Below are 27,376 nucleotides of genomic sequence, written 5' to 3' on the forward strand. Positions count from 1 at the left end.
TCACTTGGTAGACCAGGCTGGCCTCGAACTCAGAAATCCGCCTGCCTCTGCCTCCCGAGTGCTGGGATTAAAGGCCTGCGCCACCAGGCCCGGCTCTGAATGTACTTATTTCTAACTCACATGAAAATAGTACATATTTATCAGGGTAATTGCTGGTCCATTACCTCTAATGCTTATCATTTCTTTTGTGTTAGGAACATACAAATTCCTCTCTACTTGCTATTTTGAAATATACAGTCCACTGTCAACCATAGTTTCTCTCCTGTGCTACGGAACATTGCAGGGCACTTTTTTTTTCTGTCAGTCTGTACGTCTATACTTATTAACCAGCAGTTCCCCACCTCTCTTTCCCTATCCCTTCCTTGGCTCTGGTAACGATACTTCTGCTCTCTGCTAAGATCAATGTTTTAAACTTCAGCACACAAGTGAGAACATGTAATATTTGTGTGTGGAAGGAAGGGTTTTTGAAGGTATTAAAAGCACAAGAACCAGCTTCTGGTGATTCATGACAGAATTGGCCAAGAGACCAACCTAAGCACTGGGATGGGATGTGATAAAGAGTTGTGAAGTTGAGATTAGAGAGTGAAGGGCTTGAGCCTACTGTGAAGCATTTTGCGTTGGTTTTCCCTCGCTATAACAAACTACCTGCAAATAATCAACTCAAAGATTTATTTGGGCTGTGGTTTTATTTTTGATTTTAGACCATGGTCAGCCAATTCTGTGGTAGACACAGCACATTACAGTGGGAATAGGAGGTTATTCCCCTCATAGCAATCAGAAAGACAAGAGAGAAAGTTTCAAAGGAGTTGGGAAGAAAACACACCCTTCCAGGACAAAACCCAAGTGGGCCCTACCTCTGAAATCATCCAGCATTTTCCAACCACGCCACCAAATTATGATTCCAGCAACACAAAGGTCAAAGCCTCCAGGATCGGATTGCCTTCCAAAAACCCCATTACCGTGCTTTGAAGCATTTGGAAATGATGGATTGACTCCCACTGCTACAGCAATGATCGCTGTGAAGGCTGATCAGGTGGAACTCAGTGTGTACCAGTGATCTGTTGAGAGGCCTCAGGCAGGTTCTTCCACAAGGCACCTGCCATAGGTGCTTGCACATGCCACCTTACGTTCTGTGACTGCATTGGGTGGCCCTGAAATTTTCAGGATTTTTCTCTGAACACTACATGAGATCCACCAGCTCCCCAGGTAAGTGACTAAATACGTGACATTAATACAAGATCTGGAAACAATGGCAGGAATACCTATCTCTGGCCCAAAAAGCTTGTCTTCTTCTTGGCTCAATTAGGAGAGCTTATAGTAATAATAATAATAAAAATAATAAAAAAAAAAACTAGGGGTAAACAGGAAGTCTGTGCACAGGAAAACCTGCACCTTCATAGCCTCACATTTGATCTACACATTTCATCTAAACTCAGAAAAAACAGTTGATTCTTGTACTACATCGAATAATGCATAAAAAGAGGGCTAATTCGGTAGCTTAGATAAACCTTGGTTACCAAAGAGCAGTCAATTTACTGATTTATTATTAACTAATACAATGATGATGTCATCACTCGAGATATCTCTGGGATGCTGAGTAGGGGCCCTGTAATGAGCCTTTAAAGAAATTCAGTCTCACCCTATTACCTACAATTTCTTTTGCAATGTTTTGCCCAAGTCACAATAGACAAGTTTGCTGTAGTCACAATAGACAAGGTGGAGTTCAATGGCTTATATTCCTTTCCCTCTACATTCCAATCCAGAGTAAGAAAGACAAATTCTTCATACACTCTCCCAGCCCAACTTTTCCAAACAGGAAGCTCCTAAGTTAATGGATGCTTATGATCTCAGTACTGTCCCCTCCCATTGTCTGGTCACCCATCCATCTGCATCCCCATATATCACTTAAATTACCTAATGGGATATATTTATTTGTAATGCATAATTTGTAATTGAGGCAACTATAAATGAAATGATATAAATCATGTCAAATATCTTCACCTATACATGAGGAAATTAATCAGGTGGGGCCAACAAGATGACTTAGCAGATAAAGGCCCCACAGCCAAACCTAACACCCTGAGTTTGATCCCTGGGATAGATACACACAGTAGAAAAATAAACCTAACTCCAGCAGGTCATCTCCTGATATCTCAGGATGTACATCATGGCCCATGCTCGAGAACACAGAGGGGAGGGAGGAAGAGAGGAGGGGGGAGGGGAGGGGAAGGGGAGGAGGAGGAGGAGAGGGAAGAGGGAGGGGAGGGAGGGGAGGGGGAGAGGGAGAGGGAAAGGGAGAGAGGAAATCAATGTAATGTTTTCTTAAAACTGATTAACAATGTAGTCCTGAGACATTGAAAGACATTGAGTCTGAACTTTAGGGGGCCCCACTGAGTGATCCTGAGCTGTTGGGTTGTATCTCTGGAGTTTCGGCTTCTTCACTCAGTTATTTCATCTGTCAAACCAGAAAACTAGAAGCCTCCTCTTCCACTTTCATCTCTGCCCCTACGATCTAACCCTCTGAACAAAACCAACTTGGAGGAGGAAGGAAGGAAGGAAGGGCTTATTTGGCTTACACTTCTAGGCCACGGGCCTTCCTTGAGGGAAGTCAGGGCAGGACCTCAAGGAGGAATCATGGGAAGCAGAATTTATGACGGAATGCTGTTAGCTAGCTTTCACACTGGCTCATGCTGAACCAGTTCTCTTATAGCCCAGGACTACCCGCCCAGGAATGATATCCCCAACAGAAGCCTGGATCCTCCCATATCAATAGATAATCAAGACAATCCCTTACAAACATACCCACAGATCAACCTGATATAGTTACTCAACTGAGACTCTGTGATTTTTGGCTGTCCTTGACAATTCGTGCTAACTAGGGCAGCTCCTTCTATGCAGATAGTAATTAACTGCATTGATGTGTTACACTGTTGCACGTGATAGCAGTAGGTACAGAACATATGCTTTGGAAAGCTATGGACTTAAATAAGAACAAAAGTCAGAACTATTATCACGCAACTTAAGATGGTGACACAAAATTCTTCAGTATATAGACCATGTGCTTGTGTTAGCCGGTCCTTACTGAATGACCCTCACTAACTGACCTTTCATGCTGAAACACATTTCACCCTGTTCTCTAGAGTCAGAGAGTTGGGAACATACTAGGGAAGGGTTCGAGGTTTTTATCCTCTCTCCGCTTAGTAAAATGCTACTGTTCCAGTATTTCTAGAAGGCTCTTCGGGTTCTCTACCCTCACCCCCATTCTATCAGTTATTGAAATTTTCCTATTTAGAAACCTACAAGGCCATATTACAAGGAAGTCTGGCACATCTACACACATCTGACTAACAAGGAAGTCACTAGGACACTGAAGCCTTTTCTTAACAAAGCAGGAGCTAAGCAAATGTAAATTTCTGATACCGGGCATGGATTGTTCTCAGCTGTTGTCTAGGGCTCCTAGATTCTAAATGGAGCATATGATATGAACGTTGTTTCACATATACAGAGCATGTGATATTAAAAACAGAGCATATGATGTTAACATTGTTTCACATAAACAGAGCATATGATATTAACATTGTTTCACAGCCTTTTCTGAGCTCACCCCCCCCCCCAACCAGAATGTCTCAGTCTTTGGGGATGTACTGAGCCTGACTAACTTGAGGTAAGTACTTCTAATTCCCCTGCCCAGGCTCTGCCCTGGAGACTCATACAGAAAGTTCCTGATTATGGCTTCTTGCACTAGCCTTCAGCTATTACTTTCCAAATTTCACTCATCTGTGGTCTTATTTCATGCAAATATAAGGTGTCAACTTGGACTCCAGGGTACTTATGAAATAAGACATTGCCGACACACAGTGTTTCCAGGAATCACTGTAGACCAAGAGTAATGTTTTCAAGCTTTGGATTTTCTACTAAAGTCAGAACTTGGTCCCAAGAGGGATGGGGGGGGGGCGGGGGGTGAGAAAATCGAGGCTAAAACAAAGCGTGCAGAGAACTGAGTGTGCCCAGGAAAACTTAAGCAAACCTTTGGAGTTGATCAGAAGATGGGTGGCTCTGCATTCAAACTCTCTGATGTTTTACAGGTATTTGATCTGTGAATAATGCTATGACGTCAGAAAAGGGTTCAACCTACACATCCCTAAGGACTTCCTCAGAGATGAGAAGACAGTGAGGCTAGTTCTTGGGTAGAACTTAAATATTATTTCCCTTGTACTAAGCTGGCAAGTTCACAACAGTTCACAACCCTCAGTCTGGACAGCAGCTCTTTCCTCCTTGTGTTCTTTGCCTGCTTCTCTTCCGGAGGAAGCAATGGCTAAAGTGGGAGATAACAAAATGTGTTTGAAGGTAGGGGGAGGGCGCCGAGGACATAGGGCTGGTTAGAGGTAGGAGACAGTGGACTGTACGCCCCTAGGGGTGGCGGTGGCAGGGTGCAAGAAGGGAGACAGGGGAGAGAGAGAAAGAGGGAAGCGAGAAGGGAGAGAGATAACATGATTCAATCCATAACTCTATTTTTATTTGAGAAAGAAAGAAAAACAGGTTAAAAGTTACATAATTTTCAAACACCACCTCTACCTCTAAGGCTTTGCTCTCCATTGAAAGGAGCAGCCACGCCCCTCTACAGAATTCCTGAAGTCTCTAGGTGAGATCGGAGTATGACCATGGAGGTGTCTGACGTAAGGAATTCCAGAAGTTCTTGTTTTCTTTAATCTCCCCTTCTTTGCGTGTCCAGTCCCGGACATTGGAAGGACGCTTTGGCGCCCTTAAGTGGTCCCAGGACCCTTTCCTGCTGTCATGCCCGAACCCTAAGTCCTTACCTGGGCTGCTCTAGGGTTCTCGGCGGAACTAGGCTGGATCTGGAGGTCGTTGTTAAGAGGTGTGAGCTCTTCCTGCGGCTCCTCCAGCATAGAGAGCTCCAGCTCTTCCCGGGGCGATTGGGGTCTGGACCCTTCCATGGCAGCGCCAAAGACAGAGGCTCCGCTGACAGGCAAGACTCGAGCACCTAAGGGTGCAGAGTCCAACATAGGGAGACTACTCCGCTCACTCCACCCACCAGGCGCGGCAGGTAGACCTCGGGCGGGGCGGGGCCAGATAGGTCTGGGGTGGCGGACCTGGAGGGGAGGAGAGAAGCCAGAGAGAGTGGAAGCACTCCGGCTTTGGTTAGCTGACCTTGCTCAGGAAAGGTAGATGCAAGTGGGACCGGCTGTTTTTCTGGTTTGTTCAGGGTGCTAGCTGCAATGCCTTTCCGTGTGGATGCAGACCGCAGAGGCTCACAGGGCCTGATTGCAAGATGGACTGTGGCAAGGAAGGGATAGGCAGGGCTGGGGGGGGTGGGGTTGGGGAGGTGGGAGGGTGCGGTTCCCGGAACTTTGCCTTCTACCTGGACCAGCGCGATGCTGAAACTTACTCAAAGTTCTGTCTAGCCAGGTCTCATCTACCAAATCAACAGCTATGAATCATCTTCTGTGTGCCAGGCAGCATGCTTGATTCCGAACACACGAAGGTGAATGATACACAGTCCCAAAGTAATTTTCATACACCACCTCTACCTCTAAGGCTTTGCTCTCCACTGAAAGGAGCAGCCACGCCCCTCCTGATTCAGTCACAAGGGCAGTATCTGTACCACTGAGACTAGTAAGGGCAGTCTGCACTGTGTGAGTTCTTCACACACTTGTGTTTCTCAGCGCAGAAGACAGTGACTGGCAGAAGCAAAAATTCATAAACATTATTGATTTACTGATTATTGTTTATCTTTGAAAGGAGGGGTCATGAACACCCCACCTGAGGAAAAAGCCCATGTGTCAGGAAGCATACAATGCCCTCCACACCCCATGCATGGCTCAGAACTGGCTTAGCGAGCCCGGAATTACGTTTGCAAAGCAAAGTGTGTATTAGGTATTGGTCCAAAGATCCTCCCTCTAGCTAAACCTTCTTTTTTAGAACCACTATCCTTCCCCCACTTCCTTCCTCTCACATAGATAACTATTAAGACCAGTTTGAGGATTCCAGAAATATTGGGGAAGTATTTAGAAATGTCTCTTTTCTTCGCAGCGCTAGGGTCCCAGCCCAGGTATATGGCCCTACCTCTGGGTTTTATCACCAGAGACCAGAGAGATGCTGTTATTGTGATGTTTTTCCTTAATCCCAAAGAAAGTGTTTTTAGAAAATTGAAAGAAGTACTGTGAACTGGAAATATTCATTATCGCAGGGTAGTCATAATTTTCCAAACACTTTTACTAATTTGGAAAATAACATCTCCTGTTCTCTCTCCCTTCGAACCTACTTTCTCTGCAGTGCTGTGCAGTGTTCTGAGTCCTGTTTAATAATAGTTCCACTATTTCTCCTTTGAAATTCTTTTTTATCCCATTTTACTTGTTTGGTGCTATGGTTAACTCTGCCCTCTGACAAGAAAAATACGATTCTAATATGGGTGAGACACTCTCTAAATCAAGGTAAATCAAGAACCGGGATGTGTTGAGCAAGTACTATAGACGTACAGCTATTCAAAGCATGCATTAGGAGGGTTTGAAAACAAATGGAAATCTTGGCCAGTTTAAATTTTACAAACACAACCAGAAGCCAGGAGATAGTATACCTGAAAAGTTTGACTTTCAGAACACTCACCCAAAATGCATCTGGCCTTTCACTGTTGGCCACCCGTGTGTCCAAGAGCTCAGAGGTGTGTCCAAGAGCTCAGAGGTGTGTCCAAGAGCTCAGAGGTGTGTCCAAGAGCTCAGAGGTGTGCCTCAGTCCACCTCTTACCATGCTGCTTTCTATCACTTAGTGAAGATTGGAAACCCTGAGTTTCGTGTGTGTGTGTGGGGGGGGGGGGGAATCAGTTTCTTTGTAGGCAGCATGATACTATGTACCCATGGTCCATCTTGATGCAGACAGATCAAACTGTATTGGAAACCAACACAGTTGCTACCTCCTCTGTCAATTACTCAGTTTTGTTATATTTCCATTTATGAGGTGCCTTTGTTTGGTGCATTCAGTTTTGTGATAATGCTGACAGTCAGGTATGGCTTCCCAGAGATGTTTTACCTGTGTGCCATGTTTGTCTCAATCCTTGTAAGCGTCTCTTCTTGCACTGGAACACAGAGGAAGAACACCTATCTCTCTCAGCTCTCACTTCATTTTAGAGACTTGGTTTGTGACATTACTTTAGTTTTCTTCCATCCATGAGTCAGTAACATTTTGATATTTTTGATTTAATATCATTATATCCTTGGGGACTTTTTATGGAATATATATTAATTTGTCTGCCTTGCAATGAATATTAGATGTGCTCAATATGACACTTTCAGTTGAAAAAATGATGAGTTTTATTGATAATACTTACATTCTTTTTTAAGGATCTATCCTCATATAAGTCACAGTTAAAAAAATCATCTGGTACAGTTACAAAAGAGAAGGGACATACTTATGAATCCAGGGAACAAAGTTTGACACCCTTGTGTAAACACCAGGAAAATTGGGTCTTCCACATCCATGTCCCCAGCTAACAATGCCGGTCAGAATCCATTTTCCGTCACTCTTTCTTCGACAAGACAAAGGTCCACCTGAATCTCCCTATGCAAAAAGATAATGTGAGCATGAAGACATCTGTCCCATGAGCACCCAGGCCATCATTTATGTGTCTAATGGATTATGTTCAAACGTCTCCTTCTGACATGGTTTTGCTCATATAATCGCTATGTAGGAAAAAATCAATTCTCACAAATCTCCCAAGAATTTACTACTAGTATTCATTGCATCTGTGAAAGAAGTAGTCATAGTAGGACTGATGCCTAATGAGTGTTAATTATATGCCCTGCACCGCCCCAGGGTCATTTTATCATCAAAACAACATCACAGTTATCTTGGAAGATTAATTTCCACCTGTGGACCATGCCTCTTAAGCAGTTGGCTCATTGGCCCAAGGACAAAGAAGAAAAGAGTCAGCCAGGCCCATGGAAGTAACCCTATGAGCCACACTGGCTGCCACCAGTTATCATCTGAGAATTTCCTCGGACATCTCAGCTCCACAGAGCTAAAGCTGCAATAATTTAGTTGTAAGCGATCCCTACAGCATGACTCTTCAAATATACTAGCTGGGGTTTGTGTTCATATTTTGGAGGGTGGGTAAAGTTGCAGGTCAGAGATGAAGGTAGACAAACCCCTGTGTCTCAGTTCAGTAATCCCACGGCTCGTTAGGTAGATTCTGACAAACTTGGGCTTCTTTATCATTTCCAGACTGGCCCTACAAGTCTAATTTAACGCACAAACCTTGGTGCTTGTGTAGAACACAGCTAGGTAGTTGGCCACCTGCAATAAGTACCTAAACTACGCTAGTATTAGTATAAGAAAGGAAAGGGCTCCCGTTCCTCCCATCATATCTACTGACTATGTAACTTTGGGGACTGGGGAGGGGGCTCTATTTACCCTCTCCTATAGAATGAGAATAAATGATGATGTGAACGAATTTATTCATTCCATTTTGCCAGGTACTTGTTCCCAATTAGAACTCAAAAGATGGAAGCCATCATTATAATAATATAAGGTGTCAGAATTAGATTGGCTAAGATTGGCAAGATGTTGGAAGGGTCCCAACTGCTCCTAATTTTCTGAATCACCTATTTGCTCTTTGTATATTGTGGAGGGAATCTGCATGGATTGATATGGAGGGACCAGAGTAATGTCCCAAAGAACTAAGAATGCCTACTGCTCCCATGGCAACTGTGAGACCTACATGAGTGTGCTCTGTGTCTGCCTCCTTCCTCCTCCCCTTTTCCAACTATGCATCCGAGTAACAAGCAAGTGAACCCGGTAGTTTTGGTGCTAAGGGAACAAGGAACAACACAGAAGGACTCTGTGTTTACCTGTGGATTTTTTTTTTAACCTGTCCATTCTCAACACTTCCCTAGTCTGAGGCAACCGAATCATAATTAGTATCTGAGCAACTCAGATAAAGGAAGGGCAAGGCCTACCCTAGGTAGCCCCAGTATTGTGTAGTTGATATCTGAGAGCATCACATCTTGGAGCACATGTTAGGTGAGGGGAAGAGAAAGACTTACTTTGCAGGCGTCGCTCTTGCCAGACAAAACCCCTGCACAGAGCATCCGAGAGGTGATGATCCCATAGGTGGAAACACAGACGGTTTGATCTATGAGCTCTACCTCCGCTTGCTGCAAAATGGGGGAGCCCTTACTATCTGCAAGACACATTAGGGATGGATATCATGGTGATGGTAAGGACTACATTTCTTCCAGGTTTCACTTGAGCAATCACCTTGGATTGAATCACCTTTCAGCCTCAGAGCGCTTCTCTGAGATAAATTCTATTAACCCCATTTTGCTTCCAAAGAAATGAAGCCTTACTTACAAGCTAGATCAAAGCCTTGCCCAATGGCGCACACACAGCAGGACACAGTCAGAGGTCAGACTTTATTACCTTATCTACTGGGTCACCCTGCCACTGTACTTTCATGCCTGTGTCCCTGCGTCCCGTGGGCCTGTGAGTCAGAAACTGGTAGTGTCACTGTTTACAGATTGGGAGGGCTCCTCAAAAGGAGACACACAAGTAATTTATGGGAATCTACAAGGAGCCATAAAAGCTAACCTGTTTTTCTATGGCTTCTTCACTTCCTTTCTCACTTGCCTGACTATAGTGAACCAAAACCCATACATACACAATCATGCTTATCAAGAAAGCATCTCTTCAGTGAGTTGGGTAGTCTTTGTCTCTAGTGATAGATGGTGCTTGTGCTTGCTAGCTGTTATCAACTTGACCAAAGCTGGAGTCATCTGAGAAGAGGAAACCTGAGTTGAGAAAATGCTCCCATCAAATTGACTTGGAGGCAAGCCTGTGGGGCAATTTCTTTGTGAGGGTGGAGCTCAGACACTGTGGGCAGTATCATCCCTGGTCAGGTGGTCCTGGGAGGTATAAGAAAGGTAGCTGAACATAAGCCTAAGCAGCCAACCAATACGCAGCCGCCAGCCCTCCATTGTCTCTGCTTTCAGTTTCTGCCTCCAGGTTTCTGCCCTGAGCTCTTCATCTGATTTCTCTGCATGATGGAGTGCAAGCTGTAAGGTGAAATAAACGCTTCACTCCTCAGTGGCTTTTGGTCATAGCATCTCTCACAGCAATAGGAAAGCAAACTAAGACAAGGTAGTGAAGTCACCAGTTGCAATAATACATAAGCAGAGTTACAGATGTGCAAACAGCTGCCATCCCTCCTCCGGACTCTTAGAACTCAGCAAACTCCATTTGGTGGTGAATACCATTACTTCCCTGTGTCCATAAGGGCAGCAAGAATCTGAGAAAACACCACAGTGGATCCTCCGAGTATCAAACCAAAGCTGTGGGGTAAACTGGAAAATTACACGTACTATAGCTGCTCTTTCCACCTTGGAAAGGCTATCAAAGGAATCTCAGATCCCGGGGTGATAGTGGAAATACTTAAGCCGCTTGGGATTCTTCTCCTCACTGTATATTTGAATTCAGCTACAAATCACGGGACAGGGAAAAAATTGGCAAGCTTGATAGAGAAGCTTCCCAAGCATACAGCTCTATCTTTCTATACTAGAAAAAGGTCCCTTTTCTTGGTATGTAGATAAAAAAAAGTACTCCCCCTCTCCCCCTGGGTGAACTGATTTTAGGATGCAGTGATGCCTGGATCAGAATTTGCAGTCTGAGGAGATGGATCCTGGCTGGATTTCTCTGTCACTCCCATCCCTTGGCCAATAGTCCTGGTGTGAGACACACTTACATAACCTTCCAGACAGTTGTCTGAGTTGGCACAGTAGGCTGTGCATATGTGTGCTCTCTCTTTTACAAAAACGAATCGCCTCTGTAGAGGACAAGGGATTCTAAAAATATAAGTGTGTTGCCATCCTAGAATGGAATGCCCAGCACCCTCCAGAGTTTAAAACGGCCCATATTGATCAGTCCTGCCTTGCTCACACAATTCCCCTCTCCCTGTATCCCTGGGGCTTCCCCTTCACTGAGACGTTCTATGTAAATCTTCTCTGGGAATGCCAAAGCACTATCTCAGCTCAGATGTCCTCCTTTTGTAGGGCAGAGACATGAACATATACACCATACACACCATATACACCATACACACCATATACATCATACACACCATATATACCATACATACTATACACCAAATACACCATACACACCATATACACCATACACACCATATACATCATACACACCATATACACCATACATACTATACACCAAAATACACCATACACACCATATACACCATACACACCTGCTTCATGCCTTCGCCCCCAGCCAGTCACCCAGCACTTCTCCCCACTGCGCACTTTCTGGCCCACTGGAGGAATACATATTGGTTGAATGAGCTGTTTCAGGGTTTCAGGCCAGGCTATACTGAGCTGCAGCAAGGCAATGTCATAGTCAAAAGTCTGGCTGTTGTAGTATTCATGGACCACAATCCTTCTCACCGGAGAGACAAACTTGGCATTCCCCTGCACATACATCCCAAGGTGAGCAGTCCATGGTGTGGGGTCAGACAGCCTGGTAGAAAAGGAATCAAGCACGGAGTTATATATTGTTTGGAAGCAAGTGCTCTACAAAGCCATGGGGATAGAAGCTTCTGTAGTCGTAACAAGTCATAGCTATATTCCAGAAAAATTCTCTCAACAGTATTTTGTGGAAATACCTCAAATGTCCCTAGCCTTGTGACATCTCATGAACTATACATAGGTCAAAAGCCAGGGAGACGAGGGGTACAGAGAACATGGAAGCTTTGGAAGAAAGCTAAAAACACGGTCCCCAGAACACATGCATTAACCTGCTGAGCGGACATCATGTGAATGTACCAGAAACTCAAAGAATCTAAGGCTAACATAATGTTTGGAGCAATTATTTTACTTACCGATGACCTACTTTAGTAAATAACATGAATCCTGTAAGTTCCAGAAAAAAAGCATCTCAAATTGGGTAACTTCACTACAATACTCTATTTAAAATTTTAGAATAATCGATGTTTTGTTTCATCTGAGATCTAGTAGATTTCAGATAGATTTAAAGTTTAAGTGAGGTTATTTTTTTTTCTTTTAAGTTTTGCCTTTACCCTCAGTTAAAAGAGAATCTGTCCCATAATAACTCCAGTTTTCTGGGATTCCCTGCTCTCCAGCAGTCTCCATAGACTGACTTATGTGTGCTCCGATGATTTGAAAATCATTCTCCATTTCCTCAGCCTAATAAACACACACCCAGCCTCTATGCTTCCTTTGTGTCCCTTTTCCTTTATACCAATGCTACCTAAAAAAATAATAATAATAATGGCACACAACTGGTTTCCCCACCCAAGATGAGCCCAACTAAATGGATCATTTCTTTCCACAACTGGAAGTCAGATGGTCTCAAAGGTAAGGATTGGGATGGTCTACCTGTTTCCATGGAAACAATGGGCTGCAGAGAGAAGCCATTCCCTGGAGATGACTGAGGCACCACAGTAGGCTGATCCAACAAAGTGGAGGCTGACCTGCCATGGCCAGGTCCCCTCCTGGGAGTCAGAACCCCCAACGATGCGGTGAAGGAAGGAAGAACTCCTGCTACAGCCTTTAGGAAAGGAAGTGTCATATGACTTAAAGGCAGACAGGATAGAAACACACACACACACACACACACACACAGAGAGAGAGAGAGAGAGAGAGAGAGAGAGAGAGAGAGAGAGAGAGAACCAGAAACGTAATCACATTTATAGCTGGGTTGGGAACTGACTCATCAAGCCAACAGTTGAAAGCATCCTGGTTATCTGGCAGAGAGGGAATCTATGGAACCAGTATGGATGCAGTGCCAGCAGAGCACCACTCCTTTGCTGCTGAGAGCGTGCCCTGACTTGGAGTCTACACACTGATGCATGCTGGGGAGGAAGGCCCCGTAGTAACAACTGGACTCACATAGTCAGCAGCCCATGAAGTTAGTTTGCTATGTGGAAAAGAAACAGTAGGTTTCCACTATAAAAGAGCCAAGAATGTTTTTGTGCTGGTTTGACGGAAGGCGTTTTGGAGAGACTTTGTAAGTCCAAGACATGTGGACGTGTACTAGAAACCTAATCATCAGAGCAGTTCCTTTTCAGTGTAAATAACATCCATAAGGCTGGTTAGTGTTCTTAATGAGAGGCCACCTGACTAAGGAGAGCATATGGCATAAACACCTTTAATCCCAGCACTTGGGAGGCAGAGGCAGGCGGATTTCTGAGTTCGAGGCCAGCCTGGTCTACAAAGTGAGTTCCAGGACAGCCAAGGCTATACAGAGAAACCCTGTCTCGAAAAACCGAAAAAAAAAAAAATCTTGATGTTGCTCTTATCGAGAGTTATAACTAAAAGAAAAGTCACTGGGCACCATTGCTTTATTCACAGGTTATTTCTTCCTTGATTGGGATTACTAAACCACACCCTGTTACCTCCTATTATCAAGAAGGAAGTCGGAACAAACCTTTGGGGCTTTTGTCTCTTTGGAGCAACATCAGAGCCGGTTCACTAGTACGTATTATTTTTCTCTAGATCCTGAGCAGCCTTTGTCTGAGGAATGATACTCGGAGGCAATGAAAATGGACAGTGGATAAAGGAAGAGGGAACACAGGAGTCAAAAGCAGCCATTTCCACGCACCGCAGCCTTCCTCGTCACTTCCGTCTGGACAGTCCACTATACCATCACACTGCGCATTTTGCTTCCTGAAGCAAATGTCATTGCCACATTTAAAGGTCCTGTTGGTGCATGGGATGCCTAAAAATGAGCAGAGAGAAGGAACGGTTTTGTTCTGTTGCCGTTGTTGTTTCTAGACAAAAAACAACAGATTTGAGGGAATGACTTTGGAACTGTGCAAAAGATGTCCTAGTTAGGGGGTCACTCTTTTCTGCTCTGGGAAAAGCTGGAAGGGAGAAGAGGAAGCACCCCACAGGGACATTTTCCTTCACTTAAGAAGATGCATTGGAAGTCAGGCAAAGTAGCATGCATCACTCCAATTGCTTCTTCATATCCATGGTGAACACAACACAAAAGAACTGGCCGTATCAATGGTGTTGATCATGGCCTCTTGGCTATTGCCCTGTCTTACTCTCTAAGAAGAAAAGAAGTTCTCAAAACCCATAATACATGCCATCCTGTAGTCCGTTAGGAGGAAAATAAAAAATAGATGCTCTGAATTACAATGCATTAGCTCACCACCTACAGGGTTCTCTTTCTGTTGTGGTGTCAACAGGTATTCCCACCGTGCCTCGTAGGCTCCTCTATGACAGGCTTTCATTGTCCAACCTACAGCCAGCATGAAAAGCTAGTAAAGCCTCAAAAATGTGCCAGTATTTGCACAGGAGCACATCCAATTCCACCCCACCTACTGTATCCCATTGTAAACAAGTATCTCATTGTTTTCTAGAATGGATAGGATTCTCAGATCAAGAGATATCAGGGCTAAAACTGGGAGAGATGTGAGGTAACTGGGGCAAGCTATCTCTCCGAATGCAGCAGAGCTGTTTGGATCATTGGGGTTCTAACAAAACAACAGAGTCCTGTGCACACCGCCCCCCTCCTCACTTCTAGTGCAGTTTTGCTCATCCTGGCCATCCTCGCAGTCCCGGAAGCCATCACAGACCAGAGGGCCATGCTGCCGGAAGATGCTGCTGTTGCAGGCAGGTTTTACAGTCACTGTGGTGAAAGGCAGAAAGGTCATGAACAACAGGACATCAGCTGGGCTCTCTGGTGGCCAACAGTGCCCCTCTAAAGGTATGAACATTAGCATGGAAAATACAGTAGAGTGATAGGATGTGTCTACCTTCAAGTAATAAATCCCAGGAAGAAAGGGGATGGCAAGTATAATTCCTTACTCTGATGAAATTCCTTGCAAAATGGTTTGTCAGATCTTGGTTTTGCTATGGTGTAAATGGCTTAAGTCTGGTGGTTAATGTAACTTCAACTCATTGCATCATAAATAATCACATTTTGTTTTATTTTTTTGTTACAAGCTCTCACTGTGTAATCCTAGCTGTCCTCAAAGAGATCCACCTGTTTCTGCCTTCTGTGTGCTTGGATTAAAGATCTGCTCCACCATGCCTGGTGTGATGGTTTGTATATGCTTGACCCAGGGAGTGGCACTATTAGGAAGTTTGGCCTTGTTGGAATAGGTGTATCACTGTGGGCATGGGCTTAAGAGACCCTCACCCTAGCTGCCTTGAAGCCAGTCTTCCACTAGAAGCCTTCAGATGAAATGTAGAACTCTCAGCTCTGCCTGCACCATGCCTGCCTGGATGCTGCCATGTGTTACCACCTTGGTGTTAATGAACTAAACCTCTGTACCTGTAAGCCAGCCCTAATTAAATGTTGACCAAGGCAACTCTTATAATTAACTCCTTATAAGAGTTGCCTTGGTCATGGTGTCTGTTCACATCAGTAAAACCCTAACTGGCATCATTAATCTTTTTTTTTTTTTTTAAAGAAAAATCGTTCTCACCATCTGTTATCTGAGTTGAACTTGCCTACCCTCCTGAGAAAGGTGTAATGGACTGAAATGGGGGACTTTGGCTCACTCATCTCTCTACCTCATATCCCTGACCAAAAAATATTAGGTGCTCACAAAAACCTTGGTGGATTAATTAATGAAGGTGAGAACTTAAAGGATATCAGACTCGTAGTCCACGCATGAAACCACTTTAAATTTGTTTTACTCTGATGGATATATACCCTAAACACCACTATTTCTTTGATGGACTTCTTGAATCACCTTTACATCTATGGCAGACATAGTGTACCAGCAAAGCACTGTCTGAAAGGAAGGTTTCTCCATGATTTCTAGATTGTGAAATTTTTCAGTTTAATTGTCTTTGCTTGGTTTACCAGTGTATTTCTTGTGTTACCCAGTCCCCATTCCCACCCCTCAAGGGGTGAGCGGAGTACACTGCTGCCTTTAAAGCACTTGGTTGTTGCCAAAGGTAACTAGTTGACATCCACAGAATGGCTCCGGAAAAGATGCAAAAGATGGAATACAATGATACCAGATACTAGTCCTTATTATAAAAGAATGCCAATAGATTTTATCTGGAGCATCAGAACAAAGAACAGTAATGGGGAGAAAAAAATACCTTCAATCACTAAAATTCTCAGCATTTATTTTCTTAAGAAATCAAAGATTTTATAGATTTAGATTGCTAATGAGCCATAAGTTAAGATGATTTGATTTTGTTTTGTCAATTTGAAAGTGAATAAAGGGACTAGGGATGTAGTTCAGGGTTAGAGTATTTGCCTAGCACATGCAAGACACTAGGCTTGATCCCAGTACCACACCCACACATACACAGTTGTAGATGCAGAGGTCATTTTATGAATATAATTTTATATAGCTGTATTATATTAAATGAAATGTTTCTCCGAAGACATGGAAAGATTACATACCATTTCGGTTACAAGAGTATTTAAAAACTATTGCCAATAACTTTCTATTGCCCTTAAACTATCTTCCTGTTGCCCTATAAACTAGAAACCAATACAGAAGTAGATTGCAAATAACAATGAAAAATCATGATCTATATTTTTATCATATTTATTATCATGATCTATATTATCTGTTTGGATTAGGACTATCCTGTTTCCATCCCTTAGTTGTTACCAGCGGTCAATGTGTATGAAGAAGAGGAGGCAGAAAGCCTCTAAGATCCAGAGGACTCTAAGGATACAGTGGCTTTCAAACAGGACAGGACCGATGCACATGTGAACTCACAGAGACTGTGGCAGCACACACAGGCCCTCCGTAAGTTCAAGGCAGACCAGAACCCAGCACTCAGAAAGGGAAGTGAATATGAGCTAAACAGGAAGCTATCTCCAACTGACATCTGCTTGCAAAGGAAACATTAGACCACACTTAAGAGCAGGCCCCGTGCCAAGCAGTAGATAGATAACACAGAACAAGCTCAATGGTACTTTTTATAAATATTAGTCTCCTATTGCTTTGACTGACATTTTTATATTTTTTTCATTTTTATCTTACTTGTTTTCTGATTGTATACTAAGGTTTCCAATTTTGTGTTTCTACAGATTAGAAACTCTGTGTGTGTGTGTGTGTGTGTGTGCGTGTGCGTGTGTGTGTGTGTGTGTGTGTGTGTGTGTGTGTATCTTGTGTTTCTTTACATTTGTTTATTATGTTTTGTTTTCTAAGGAGAGAAAAAGAAAGACTACAGTGGAGTTGGGTGGGTAGAGAAAGATAATGAAGCTCTCAGAGGAGTGTGGGGAGGAGAAACCTGAATCAGAATGTATTGCATGAAAAAGAAAACGTTTTCAATAAAAAGGAAGTAACTACAACAGAAAAAAATAAATTGACTAAACAGCTGTCCAGTTTGTTCACCACACCTCTGTTGTATCAGCAACCACACTGAACTGAACTTCCTTCCGATTCTGAGCTCCTTAAGGTATAGGATCCATGTGTTTACACCCAGTTGTGGTAGGTTAGGTCATTAGCCACAAGACATTACTCCCTACAGTGAGAGTATGCCATGCCATGACCTCAAGCTATACAAAGTCATTTTACCTCCCTCTTGACTATGGGCTTAGCCATGCGACTCTTCAGAGCAATGTTATGATATAAGCTTTGTAAGGCCAGCCCTTATGGGAAGCCAGGTGTTTATGTTCACTTTTCCTTGCTTTGGTTTCTATTAGCTCCTTGGCTCCATGAAAGAATGGGCCATAAAGAGTAGCCATCATCCCAACCTGGAAGGAGCTTAGCACAGAATGGCCTATTGCTTGATCCTGAGCCACTCAGCTAAGGGGAGCCTATGCAACCATGAATACATGAATGATTGGGTTAATTAAGCCATTGAGTTTTGGGATAGCTAGGGACAGACATGCAGCATCTACAAAGACTGGGGTTAACCAGCAGCAGCAATGATTCCAAGACGTTATTTATTCCTATTAAAATCGTATTACACCTACCACAGAAAAGTTCATCACTCTCATCGAAGCAGTCATTCACTCCATCACAGCGTTGGGCCTGAGGGACACATAAACCGGAGGAGCATCTAAAAGATCCAGCAGGACAAGCTACCGGCAAAATAAAAACAGAAAATGTTCACTGTGTACCTAAAAGTCATAGACTACCTTAGCAAAGAATCAAAAAGTGTTAACTCGTTAGAGATTTGATAGAAAAGTGGAAGCAATGAAACATTTCCATGCAGTCGAAACCATGAGTAATTTTTAAGGGATAATTTCAATAAGCAAGGAATAAAAGCAACGTAGTGCTACAAATGTTACACATAGTAAGACCAATTTCTAGTCTCACAGCCCAGGGCTCTTGCCTCCATTTTCAATGTTCATCGTTCCTTCTAACTTATACAGATTACTGAGCAAACATCAAACTGTTGAACCTGAGCTTACGGATGAATATTACAGAAATAATAAATACTTTCCCTTCTGTGAAAAAAAAAGAAAATCAAAGGAGAGCACATAGTCAGGCCAGCTACTGTATCCGTGGCAGTGAACAGAGTAGGTGGCCCATTAGAGCATCCTCATGGTGTGGGAAACGATTGACAATTAAGATGTGTTGTTTCTCCTGTGTCCCCCTGGAAATACAAGCACTCTGAATATCAGAAAGTAGCACTGTCCAGGCCGAACGTGTGCTGGGGTTGGCAGGGTAGGAAATACTTGAGAGAAGGATTTCTCAAGCCATACTCCACTGTATAACTTTGCTCGTCTCCGTTCAAAGGGGACAAAAGTATCTCCGAGGCATTAGCTAAAACTTCCTTCAAGCATTGTCTTTCCTAGGTCCAGTTTCTGCCTATGTTTTGTGGTTTCCTGTATGAATGTCAACTTTCTGAAAACTGACATTTGAATCCTCTCAACCAACCCATTCTCCCTAGTCACTGGCATCCAAAGAGAATACAAAATGACACTCATAGACCCACTGTATTTTATATAAGCACCATGATCACAAGGAATTATGACTACTCTAAAAATCAGGATGAGTGTGGCTCCACACACCTATTATCCTGATACTGTGGAGGTGGAGGCAAGAAGATCGCCACAAGTTCAATACCAGCCTCATCTACAAAGTCTAGGCAAGGCTACGCAGTTAGAATTTGTCTCAGAGGGAAAAAAAATGGAAGAGAGAGAGGGAGAGGAGGGGGAAGGGGGAAGAAGGAGGAGGAGAAAGAGAAGGAGGAGGAGGAGGAGGAGGAGGAGAAGGAAAAGGAGGAGAAGAAGAAGAAGGAGGAGGAGGAGGAGGAGAAGCAGCAGCAACAGGAGGACAAGGGGTAGGGAGGGAGGGAAGGATATAAAACATGAAACAAAGACCAAAATATGGGCTTTTCCTATCTGTTAGAAGTCCTATGAAAAATTGTATTTCAATTATAAGTCAGTAATATCAAAAAGTTATTTTCTATAATTTAAAATATATCATTAATATATTTGATATATCTTACTATTCTGTAGTATATATTATTTACTTATTTATAAAGATAAATATATAATAGTAAATAGCAAAAATGAAGTGATATTAATTCATTAAATTCTCAAGACCTGAAGTAGAGAAGAATTGGTCTTGCTTTATCACTAAGGACTCGTTCGGCTTTCTAAGGAACTGATCCCAAACTTACGTTGACTGATGTTGTAACCGCCATATTCTACCAAGAGTGGCTTGTCTGAAAGCCTGGAACTGCTCTGAAGCTGGATGTGGACCAGGGGGCTGGGCACCCGGAAAATGGTCTCATGATCCATGTAGGAGCCACAGTACCTGAGGAGATAAGAGCCAAGGAGGACACGTGGCTTGCGGTCCCATAGACTGTTCCCCTGCCAGTGGACATGACTGATGCTTGGGTCCTTCAGGTCCTGTAAGCAGAGATGCTTCTAGTAGAATAACAGCTACTCTGTGTTGTGGGACTTTTGTGGTAATTCTGCCTGAGTTTTCTCCGTTGCTAAACAAAAAAAGCACTGTCCTGTTGACCCGCTGCTTTCTTCACTAACAGGACAAGTTAGTAGAGCAGTGGATTGAATTCTCCTTGTTTGCATATTTTTACTGTCAAAAGAATGTGTAACAAGACTGGCCTGCTTTTATCCATGAACCATTCTGTACAGTAAAGTAGAATATGCAAGCTCAGGCTGACAATATGCAAATAATTCCACCCACAGTTGAGACGAAAAGACAACAACATTAATTCAATCTAAATTGGAATCTGATATGCATGGCAGGGCTTGCCTTTGGCAACATTTCAAAGAAGCCACGCGTATCCACAGCATTCCCTACCTTGAGCTTTTGGTTACTTCCCACTGCATCGTGCCAGCTGGGTTCCCAGTGTCCTTTTGAGTAAATGTCACTATGGTTAATAATTCTCACTATGTGAACATTATAGTTAATGGAGCATAGAATATTATTTTACAGCGAGATAAGTTAGTTTACTGCCCTATGTAGGCGCAGCTGTTCCAGTGGGAATGGTGTCAAGTCTGTGTGGCAAACAGCTGATCTAAGAATTGAGGAGGTGACCACATCCTAACTTGGTGTCTGTGAATGCCAAACACCATAGGCTCCCAAAGCATTTGGGAACTGCTTGTGTTCCATGGACTCAAGGCTAGCACTCAGAAGCACTATTTAGGATGTTTACAGCTTGGGAAAAAAAAAAAAAAAGACATTCCTGGGTTACTCAGAAGTCTTTGGCAGACGACTGAAATTCAGAATGTGAGAGTGTGTCTAGCCAGTTACTAGAAGAGAATCTGAAACCAAGTCAAGCTTCTAGATCTATACTTTTAACTGGTCATGTTGAGCCCTGTGTACTCTGAACACACACCCACTGTGTTATCTGTGTCTCGACGTGATTATTCCTTTCTATCACGTGCCCTCCATTAACATCTGGAACTGTTTTTGCAAAGACGAGCTCCTCGCGGTGTATTGTTATGGTTGTATGTGAAGGGGGAATCTCTCGCCGGTTCATGTATCTGAAACAGTCAATCCTCGACTGCTGACACTGTTAGGGAAGGTTGTAAATGCGTAAAAGTCAGGTATCAGCAACAAGAAGACAGTGAGGGGCGGGGTCCTAAGGGGTCTGCTGTCCTTGTAGTGCCTTACCCCCACCCCCAGCCTTTTCTTCCTGGTCAGAACAGCAATGTAACCAGCTGCCCCATCCTTCTGAAGACCAGACTGAGCTGCTCCTACCAGGGCAACTTCTCTATCACCACAAACTGAAATCCCCTGAAACCTCCAGCCAAACTAAATCCTTCCTTCTTTCTAGCTCAAACGTTGCCATAGTAACAAGAAAATTAACTAACACACATGCTAAGGAGGGGACCTAGGAGAAAGGAACCTTTACACCCCTGCTTGGGCTCCAGTTTGAAAATGGTTGAGTGGTGTGCTGTGTGTAGAGCATGATGGGGCTTTATGCAGTGACAGTGTAAACCGGGAGAGGGCGCAGGAATCCAGCGAGAGTCAGTTGACATTCTGCACACAGACACAAGATAAGGAATGGGTTTGAATCTGAACCTATATAGCAGATACTTGAAGCTGGGCTATGGTAGTACATACCTTTATTCCCAGCACTTGAGAGACAGGCAGATTCTGTGAGTTCAAGGCCAGCCTAACCTACATAGTGAGTTCTGGGACAGCCAGGACTACAGAGAGAAACCCTGTCTCAAAAAACAAAACAGAACAAAATAAAAACAAACAAAAATAATAATAATGATAGATACTTGGTTCAAGCTTTATTTCTGAAATGAGCATAGACCATGTTTTAATAATGAGATTCAGAGAAGTCTCTTCCAGTGAGTTCAGGACTATGACTATTTTGTAGACAGTCTCTAAACAAGTAAAAAGATGCCTCGTTCAGAAAAGCCTCTTGGAGGGCTGGGCGGGTGGCTCAGTGGGTGAGTGCTTGCTGTCTGAGCATCTACACTAGAGTCTGGATCCCGACCCCCTACATTAAAAGCCAGATGTGACACGCGTGTGCAACCTCAGCACTGGTAACGTGGAGGCAGGAGAATCCTGAGGCTTGCCGGCCAGATGGCCAAGCTATAAACAAATGACCAAATAACCAACAAAGAAAAAACAGAACAGTGAACTCCAGTTCAGTGAGACAGTCTCAAAAAGATGAGAGAGATACTACCTGATCAACCTCCGTGACATCAGCATGGCTGTACGTATGCCTGCTCACACATGCGCCCTCACGTGCGTGTGCCGCTCATGCACACGTACGCACACTCGATAGGAAAATTAGAGCCGAGAAACAAGAAAGAAAGGAGGAAGGAGAAAGGAGAGGCTCTTAGAAAGAAGGCTTCATTCAGGAAATAACAAAGAGAAAAAAAAATTAGCTAGCAAATCCTTTAACTCACAGGATATTTCTTTGGGACGCTATTCTCCTACCAAGACCGATCACAGCTGTATTTTTAAATAACTGATTGTAGTTTTAGGAACAGATCAACACCAATCCTATCTAAGGAAGACATTAAGAGATGTGATGATATGACATACCTGGTGGATTCAGGAATTTCAGACACTTATATGTCTGAGACTGTTTTATTCCTGATCAACCATTTTCCTTTCTTAGGATGGAGCCGGGTCAGCTAGGTCTCTTCTACAATACAAAGTTAGCTAGTGGTCTCTGAGTTTCGAGCCTCCAGAGTGGCCCCTTGTTATTTTTACCAGATTGAACACTTCATTTAGCAAATCCCTTTGGAAGATGTAGAATACACTGTCGAACAGTCCAGCAGCACAGAGAGGCTGGGGATCTGAAGTCTGCTACAACCCCCGGTCCAACACTGGCACGTTTATGTTTCTGAACTCCTCTACCCGTAGCTCCCCCCTCTCAGCAAACTGCAGACTCCTGGAGAGCAGGACTACTTACATGTGTTCATTAATCTCCCACCACCCGTGCTCACAGCCTTTCGCGCTCTTCTTAGTGATGGAATAGTTGTAGAATTTCAGGGCTATGCCGAGAGTTGATAGGGAAGTCTGTGAAAAAGCAAACATCAAGTCAGAAAAAAAAAAAAATGCCTCAGTAGAAGAACATGGTCCAACTTAAAATGTCCTGGCCTGTTCAGGACTCATTCTCTTGGCTTGTTGTTTTAAGGATGCTCTACTGTTGGTGTTTTCCAGCTTTTGGTGGGATAGACGGTAGTGGGAGGGAGTGAAGGGACCCCAGAGAGGAGGATAGGAAATAGGTGCTATGATGTGGATAATGGGAAAATGGGGGTTGGGGCATGGGGAATGCAAAGGGGGAGTGAAAGGGGAGATAAAGACATCCAGAAACGACATAGGAAAACTTTATTTTATGAGATTATTCAAAAGTACAGGTATGGTCAAACACACATCCGCACACATATCTTTTCGGATAATATTTATGTGTGTGTGTTTATGAACATATGTTAATGGAGTTACACCACATGGGGTCATAGCACCACCACCCCCAAAAGCCCGTGTACTATCTAACAAAAACCACAGTGCCAGGCATGGAAAACTTCCTTTGTAGTCAGAGGAATAGACATCTTCCCCCAAAACAATAGACTATTTCCGTATCCCTCAGTTCCCTTCTAGAACTTGAAGGCAAGACCCCATTATTGCTGAAGACACACACACTTCAGATAGAGGACCTGAAGGAATTGAGCTGGAGTTGATTGAGAAGGTTCCTCCCTGAGGACTGCCACTTATAGGATTGGAAAGTATTATACATGGTACCAAAGGAGAGAAGCAATTCATAGTCTTGCCCAGGTATAAAGCGTATAAGCTACAAGAATGACTAGCTAGGCAATGTATCCCTTGGTACAATAATGGCACCTGTATCTCCTAGGTAACCAATGGCTATCCAATTTTACAAAGGTCTGATGGCTAGGAGGGAAATCATTCCAGGTACTGTAAGTCCAGAAAACTATTCATGATTGGTGAGGTCATAGACCTTAGAGGAGAATTTACTACCATCATTTCCTTAATTCACTATAATTCTGTGCTGTAAATACTTATCCTTACAGGTAAGTGTGGTTCTCCTCATCAAATAAGCTTCTTTTTGCAAAGATTGGGACTATTATCCAGACACAAGAGGATCAAAATGCAGATCCCAACTCCAACTGATACATCTGCAACATGACCCCTATACCTAAGGCTCAGGAAAAACCGCTGAAGTGGGGAGAGTCAGAGACCCAGTATGCTTGCTGCTAAATAGTGTCCCCTAAAATGATACTATGCACCCACAGAATATCAATGTATGGCTGACCTGAACAAGACCAGCATAATGTTAATCAGTTGACATGCTATTGTGGACAATATACTTCCATCCCTACATGAAGAGCTACAGGTGGTTAGTAGCTACTGAGAGAGAGAGGGGACCAGTTTTGTCCTTGGAGGAGCTCCTGTATAGATTGTCCCATCCAAAATGATTATTCCTGGACATCTATATATGAGCAAATACATACATGCTGTACTGGATAGCTTTGTCTCAACTTGACACAGCTGGAGTTATCACAGAGAAAGGAGCTTCAGTTGGGGAAATGCCTCCATGAGATCCAGCTGTAAGGCATTTTCTCAATTAGTGATCAAGGGGGGAGGTTCCCTTGTGGGTGGTGCCATCTCCGGGCTAGTAGTCTTGGGTTCTATAAGAGAGTGGACTGAGCAAGCCAGGGGAAGCAAGCCAGTAAAGAACATCCCTCCATGGCTTCTGCATCAGCTCCTGCTCCCTGACCCGCTTGAGTTCCAGTCCTGCATCCTTTGGTGATCAACAGCAGTATGGAAATGTAAGCCAAATAAACCCTTTCCTCCCCAACTTGCTTCTTGGTCATTACGTTTGTGCAGGAATAGAAACCCTGACTAAGACACATGCATATATATATTTATATATAATGTGTGTACATAGACATACACATATACATTCACATATACATATATATACAACCCTGTATATATGAGTAATAACTAAATGCACCTCAGTAGTTGTATATACATGTAACAATTATAATTTAAGAAAATATCATGAAATGTCTGGGATCAAGGAGGTGTAGAAGTGGAGAGAGAGGCATGGTAGTAATGTACACCAAGAGCTCCTGTACAAGGTTCACACATAAAAAAATAGTTTTAAAAGTTGTGGGAAATATTTTATAATTCACTCCTGTTGTTTTTCTTTAGTCTGATCTTATCCATTGGCATACTGTTTTGACAGACGTTTGACTTTGGTTATGTATTGTGTTTGTGTTGTGAGTCTGTGCGTGTACACAGTTGCTTCTCTCTAGCATAAATATTGTTAGCCATCCATCATTGCCCACTTTTGAAGGAAAATAAATCAGACGCCTTACAGTTCTCATTTAAACACACTAATAAACCTGTTAGGTCAGTAATATGATTCTCACTTTATAGAAGGAAAAAACCCTTAGCTAATAGAAGGCCAGTAACTTTCTGAAGGTAAGGAAATGTAACCTAATCCTTTACCTCAGCCACGTTCTGCCCAGTGTGTCATGCTTATGGTAAACTCATATGAGGGACTCAGGAAGAAGAGGGGATTATCTCAGATAACCATTGGAACTTTCTATGGCAAAGATGCCTGCAGATTTCCTTCACAGAGGCAGGAACAAGTGAGACCCTTCCAAGTCATCTCCTAACTTGTCACAGTGGGATGAAGAAGGGATTTACATGGCTCAGAGTAAGCCTACAAAAGTCTGACGGATCTCATATTCCTCTACAACTCTTTCTCTATCCCTGGCTCCCTTGCTGGGATGGTATGCCCTTTCCTTTATAAAGACTTCAGCCCCCATTCCTCAACCTCTAGCAAAATAGAAAGTAAGCCATTATTCTTATTTACACTATGAGTAAAAACCACACCAGTGTTTATGGGTTTTCATTATAAGTATCTGAGTTATTATAGAATCGATATTTACTGAGCATCAAGGGAATTTCAGACATTTGACAGAATTTTAGGAAAGGTGAATTCTTTATTCTGATTGTGAAGATATAGTTTCTTATTTTGTAAGTGACCATATTATTGACAACTTAAAGTAACATAAAGATACTTGTCACCAGGACGTTGTATCAATCGTCAGACTTAGTTAAAATAATAAAATCATTGGAAGTATTAAATTGACATAACTGTGCAAATGCTCACACACGTTGAATTCCCTCCTGTGTCTGGCTCCTCACCGCAGCCGTTTCCTTGGCAGCAATACTTTTATCCAGGCTTCTGTGAAGTAGATCCCTCTTGTCCCTCAGCTTCGCTGCAAATACCCTTGGCTTCTGTGACCTTCTACTTAACACCCTTTGACTTCCTTCCCACCCAGTTACCATGCCTGCTTGACATTTTCATTTTCCCTTCTAGCACTGTGTCACCATGTGACATGTGACACACTGCATACAGCTGACCCTCAATATCTTGGCAGAATTGCTTCATGGACCCTCCACTTCTCCAAATCAATATATCCTTGCATAAAATGAATAGTATTTGTATAGCCTGCATGGATCCTCTCAATATGCTAAATACCCATACTGTTCATAATAGCTAGTGCCATACACTAATTTTGTAAAATTCAGTTATCCTGTGTTGTTTAAAAAATAATATCAATAATACAGTTTGTATATGTTCAATACAGGTACACACTCAATAGGACCATTGACTGAATCCGCAGATGTGAAAGCCACAAATAGGAAGAATTCCTTGTAGATGTAGCTCATCAGCCAGTCAACTGTCTCCCCCTACTGGAAGGTATGCTCCATGAAAGCTGGTTTTAATTTCTTTTTTAGTTTGAGGTTTGGGGTCTATTTGAGTTCCAGGTTCACAGTTACATATTGATGAATTCAAATGATGTGTTTGCCATTTACACCCAATGATGTAATAACACTAATAATGTATAACACTAATAAGTGAACAATAGTGGCATTTTCCATTTTCCGTTTCCATATCCTATTAAAATATGAGAAAAAACTAGCCTTAAGACCAAGATTTAAGACACTGAGCAATGCCTTAAAAAGCAACAAAAGGAGATGTATATATTTCATATAAATTTACATTTTGGTTTCTTACAAATCGAGTAGAAATAATCCAATCAAATTTATTGTTTTACTAATTTCCATTATGAAGTGGCACTATCTATAATCAAATGATTCTTTGATCCTGCTACAATACCTTTATATTTTAAAAATAAATAAAAACCAAATGAAATCGGAGAAATTGTTAGTTTTCTGTCTAAGCTCCGTCCCACAATTACCTGGCAACAGTCAGGTAGGCCTGACCCACTGTAAAAGGAGATGCTTGCCCCCTTCTCTCTCTCTTGATCTTCTCTTGTTCCTTCTCTGCTTCCCTTTCCCCCTCTCTCCCCATTCTCTTCCCCCTTCTCTCTCCATGTGCTTATAGCCAGCCTCTACTCCTCTGCTTCTCTCCTCTCCTCTCCTCTCCTCTCCTCTCCTCTCCTCTCCTCT

At 43.0% G+C, this 27,376-nt stretch overlaps 2 protein-coding genes across 2 annotated transcripts in view; both read right to left on the bottom strand.

Moving 5' to 3' along the window:
* C12H3orf52 (chromosome 12 C3orf52 homolog) overlaps positions 1-5,026 on the bottom strand; it is a 27,780-nt gene extending 22,754 nt beyond the window's left edge. Inside the window, exon 1 of the mRNA XM_021210133.1 lies at positions 4,818-5,026. Coding sequence (XP_021065792.1) covers positions 4,818-5,024 — 207 coding nt within the window. The 5' untranslated portion in view covers positions 5,025-5,026. The remainder of the gene's footprint in view (positions 1-4,817) is intronic.
* Positions 5,027-7,401: 2,375 nt separating this feature from the next.
* Tmprss7 (transmembrane serine protease 7) overlaps positions 7,402-27,376 on the bottom strand; it is a 37,788-nt gene continuing 17,813 nt past the window's right edge. Inside the window, exons 9-18 of the mRNA XM_021209032.2 lie at positions 26,105-26,178; positions 22,833-22,939; positions 19,602-19,738; positions 17,944-18,051; positions 14,563-14,673; positions 13,639-13,755; positions 12,414-12,585; positions 11,267-11,535; positions 9,057-9,193; positions 7,402-7,572 (exon numbers count right to left, since the gene is read on the bottom strand). Coding sequence (XP_021064691.1) covers positions 7,402-7,572; positions 9,057-9,193; positions 11,267-11,535; positions 12,414-12,585; positions 13,639-13,755; positions 14,563-14,673; positions 17,944-18,051; positions 19,602-19,738; positions 22,833-22,939; positions 26,105-26,178 — 1,403 coding nt within the window. The remainder of the gene's footprint in view (positions 7,573-9,056; positions 9,194-11,266; positions 11,536-12,413; positions 12,586-13,638; positions 13,756-14,562; positions 14,674-17,943; positions 18,052-19,601; positions 19,739-22,832; positions 22,940-26,104; positions 26,179-27,376) is intronic.

This window comes from Mus pahari, chromosome 12 (genome assembly GCF_900095145.1).
Source record: "Mus pahari chromosome 12, PAHARI_EIJ_v1.1, whole genome shotgun sequence".
Lineage (NCBI taxonomy): Eukaryota > Metazoa > Chordata > Mammalia > Rodentia > Muridae > Mus > Mus pahari.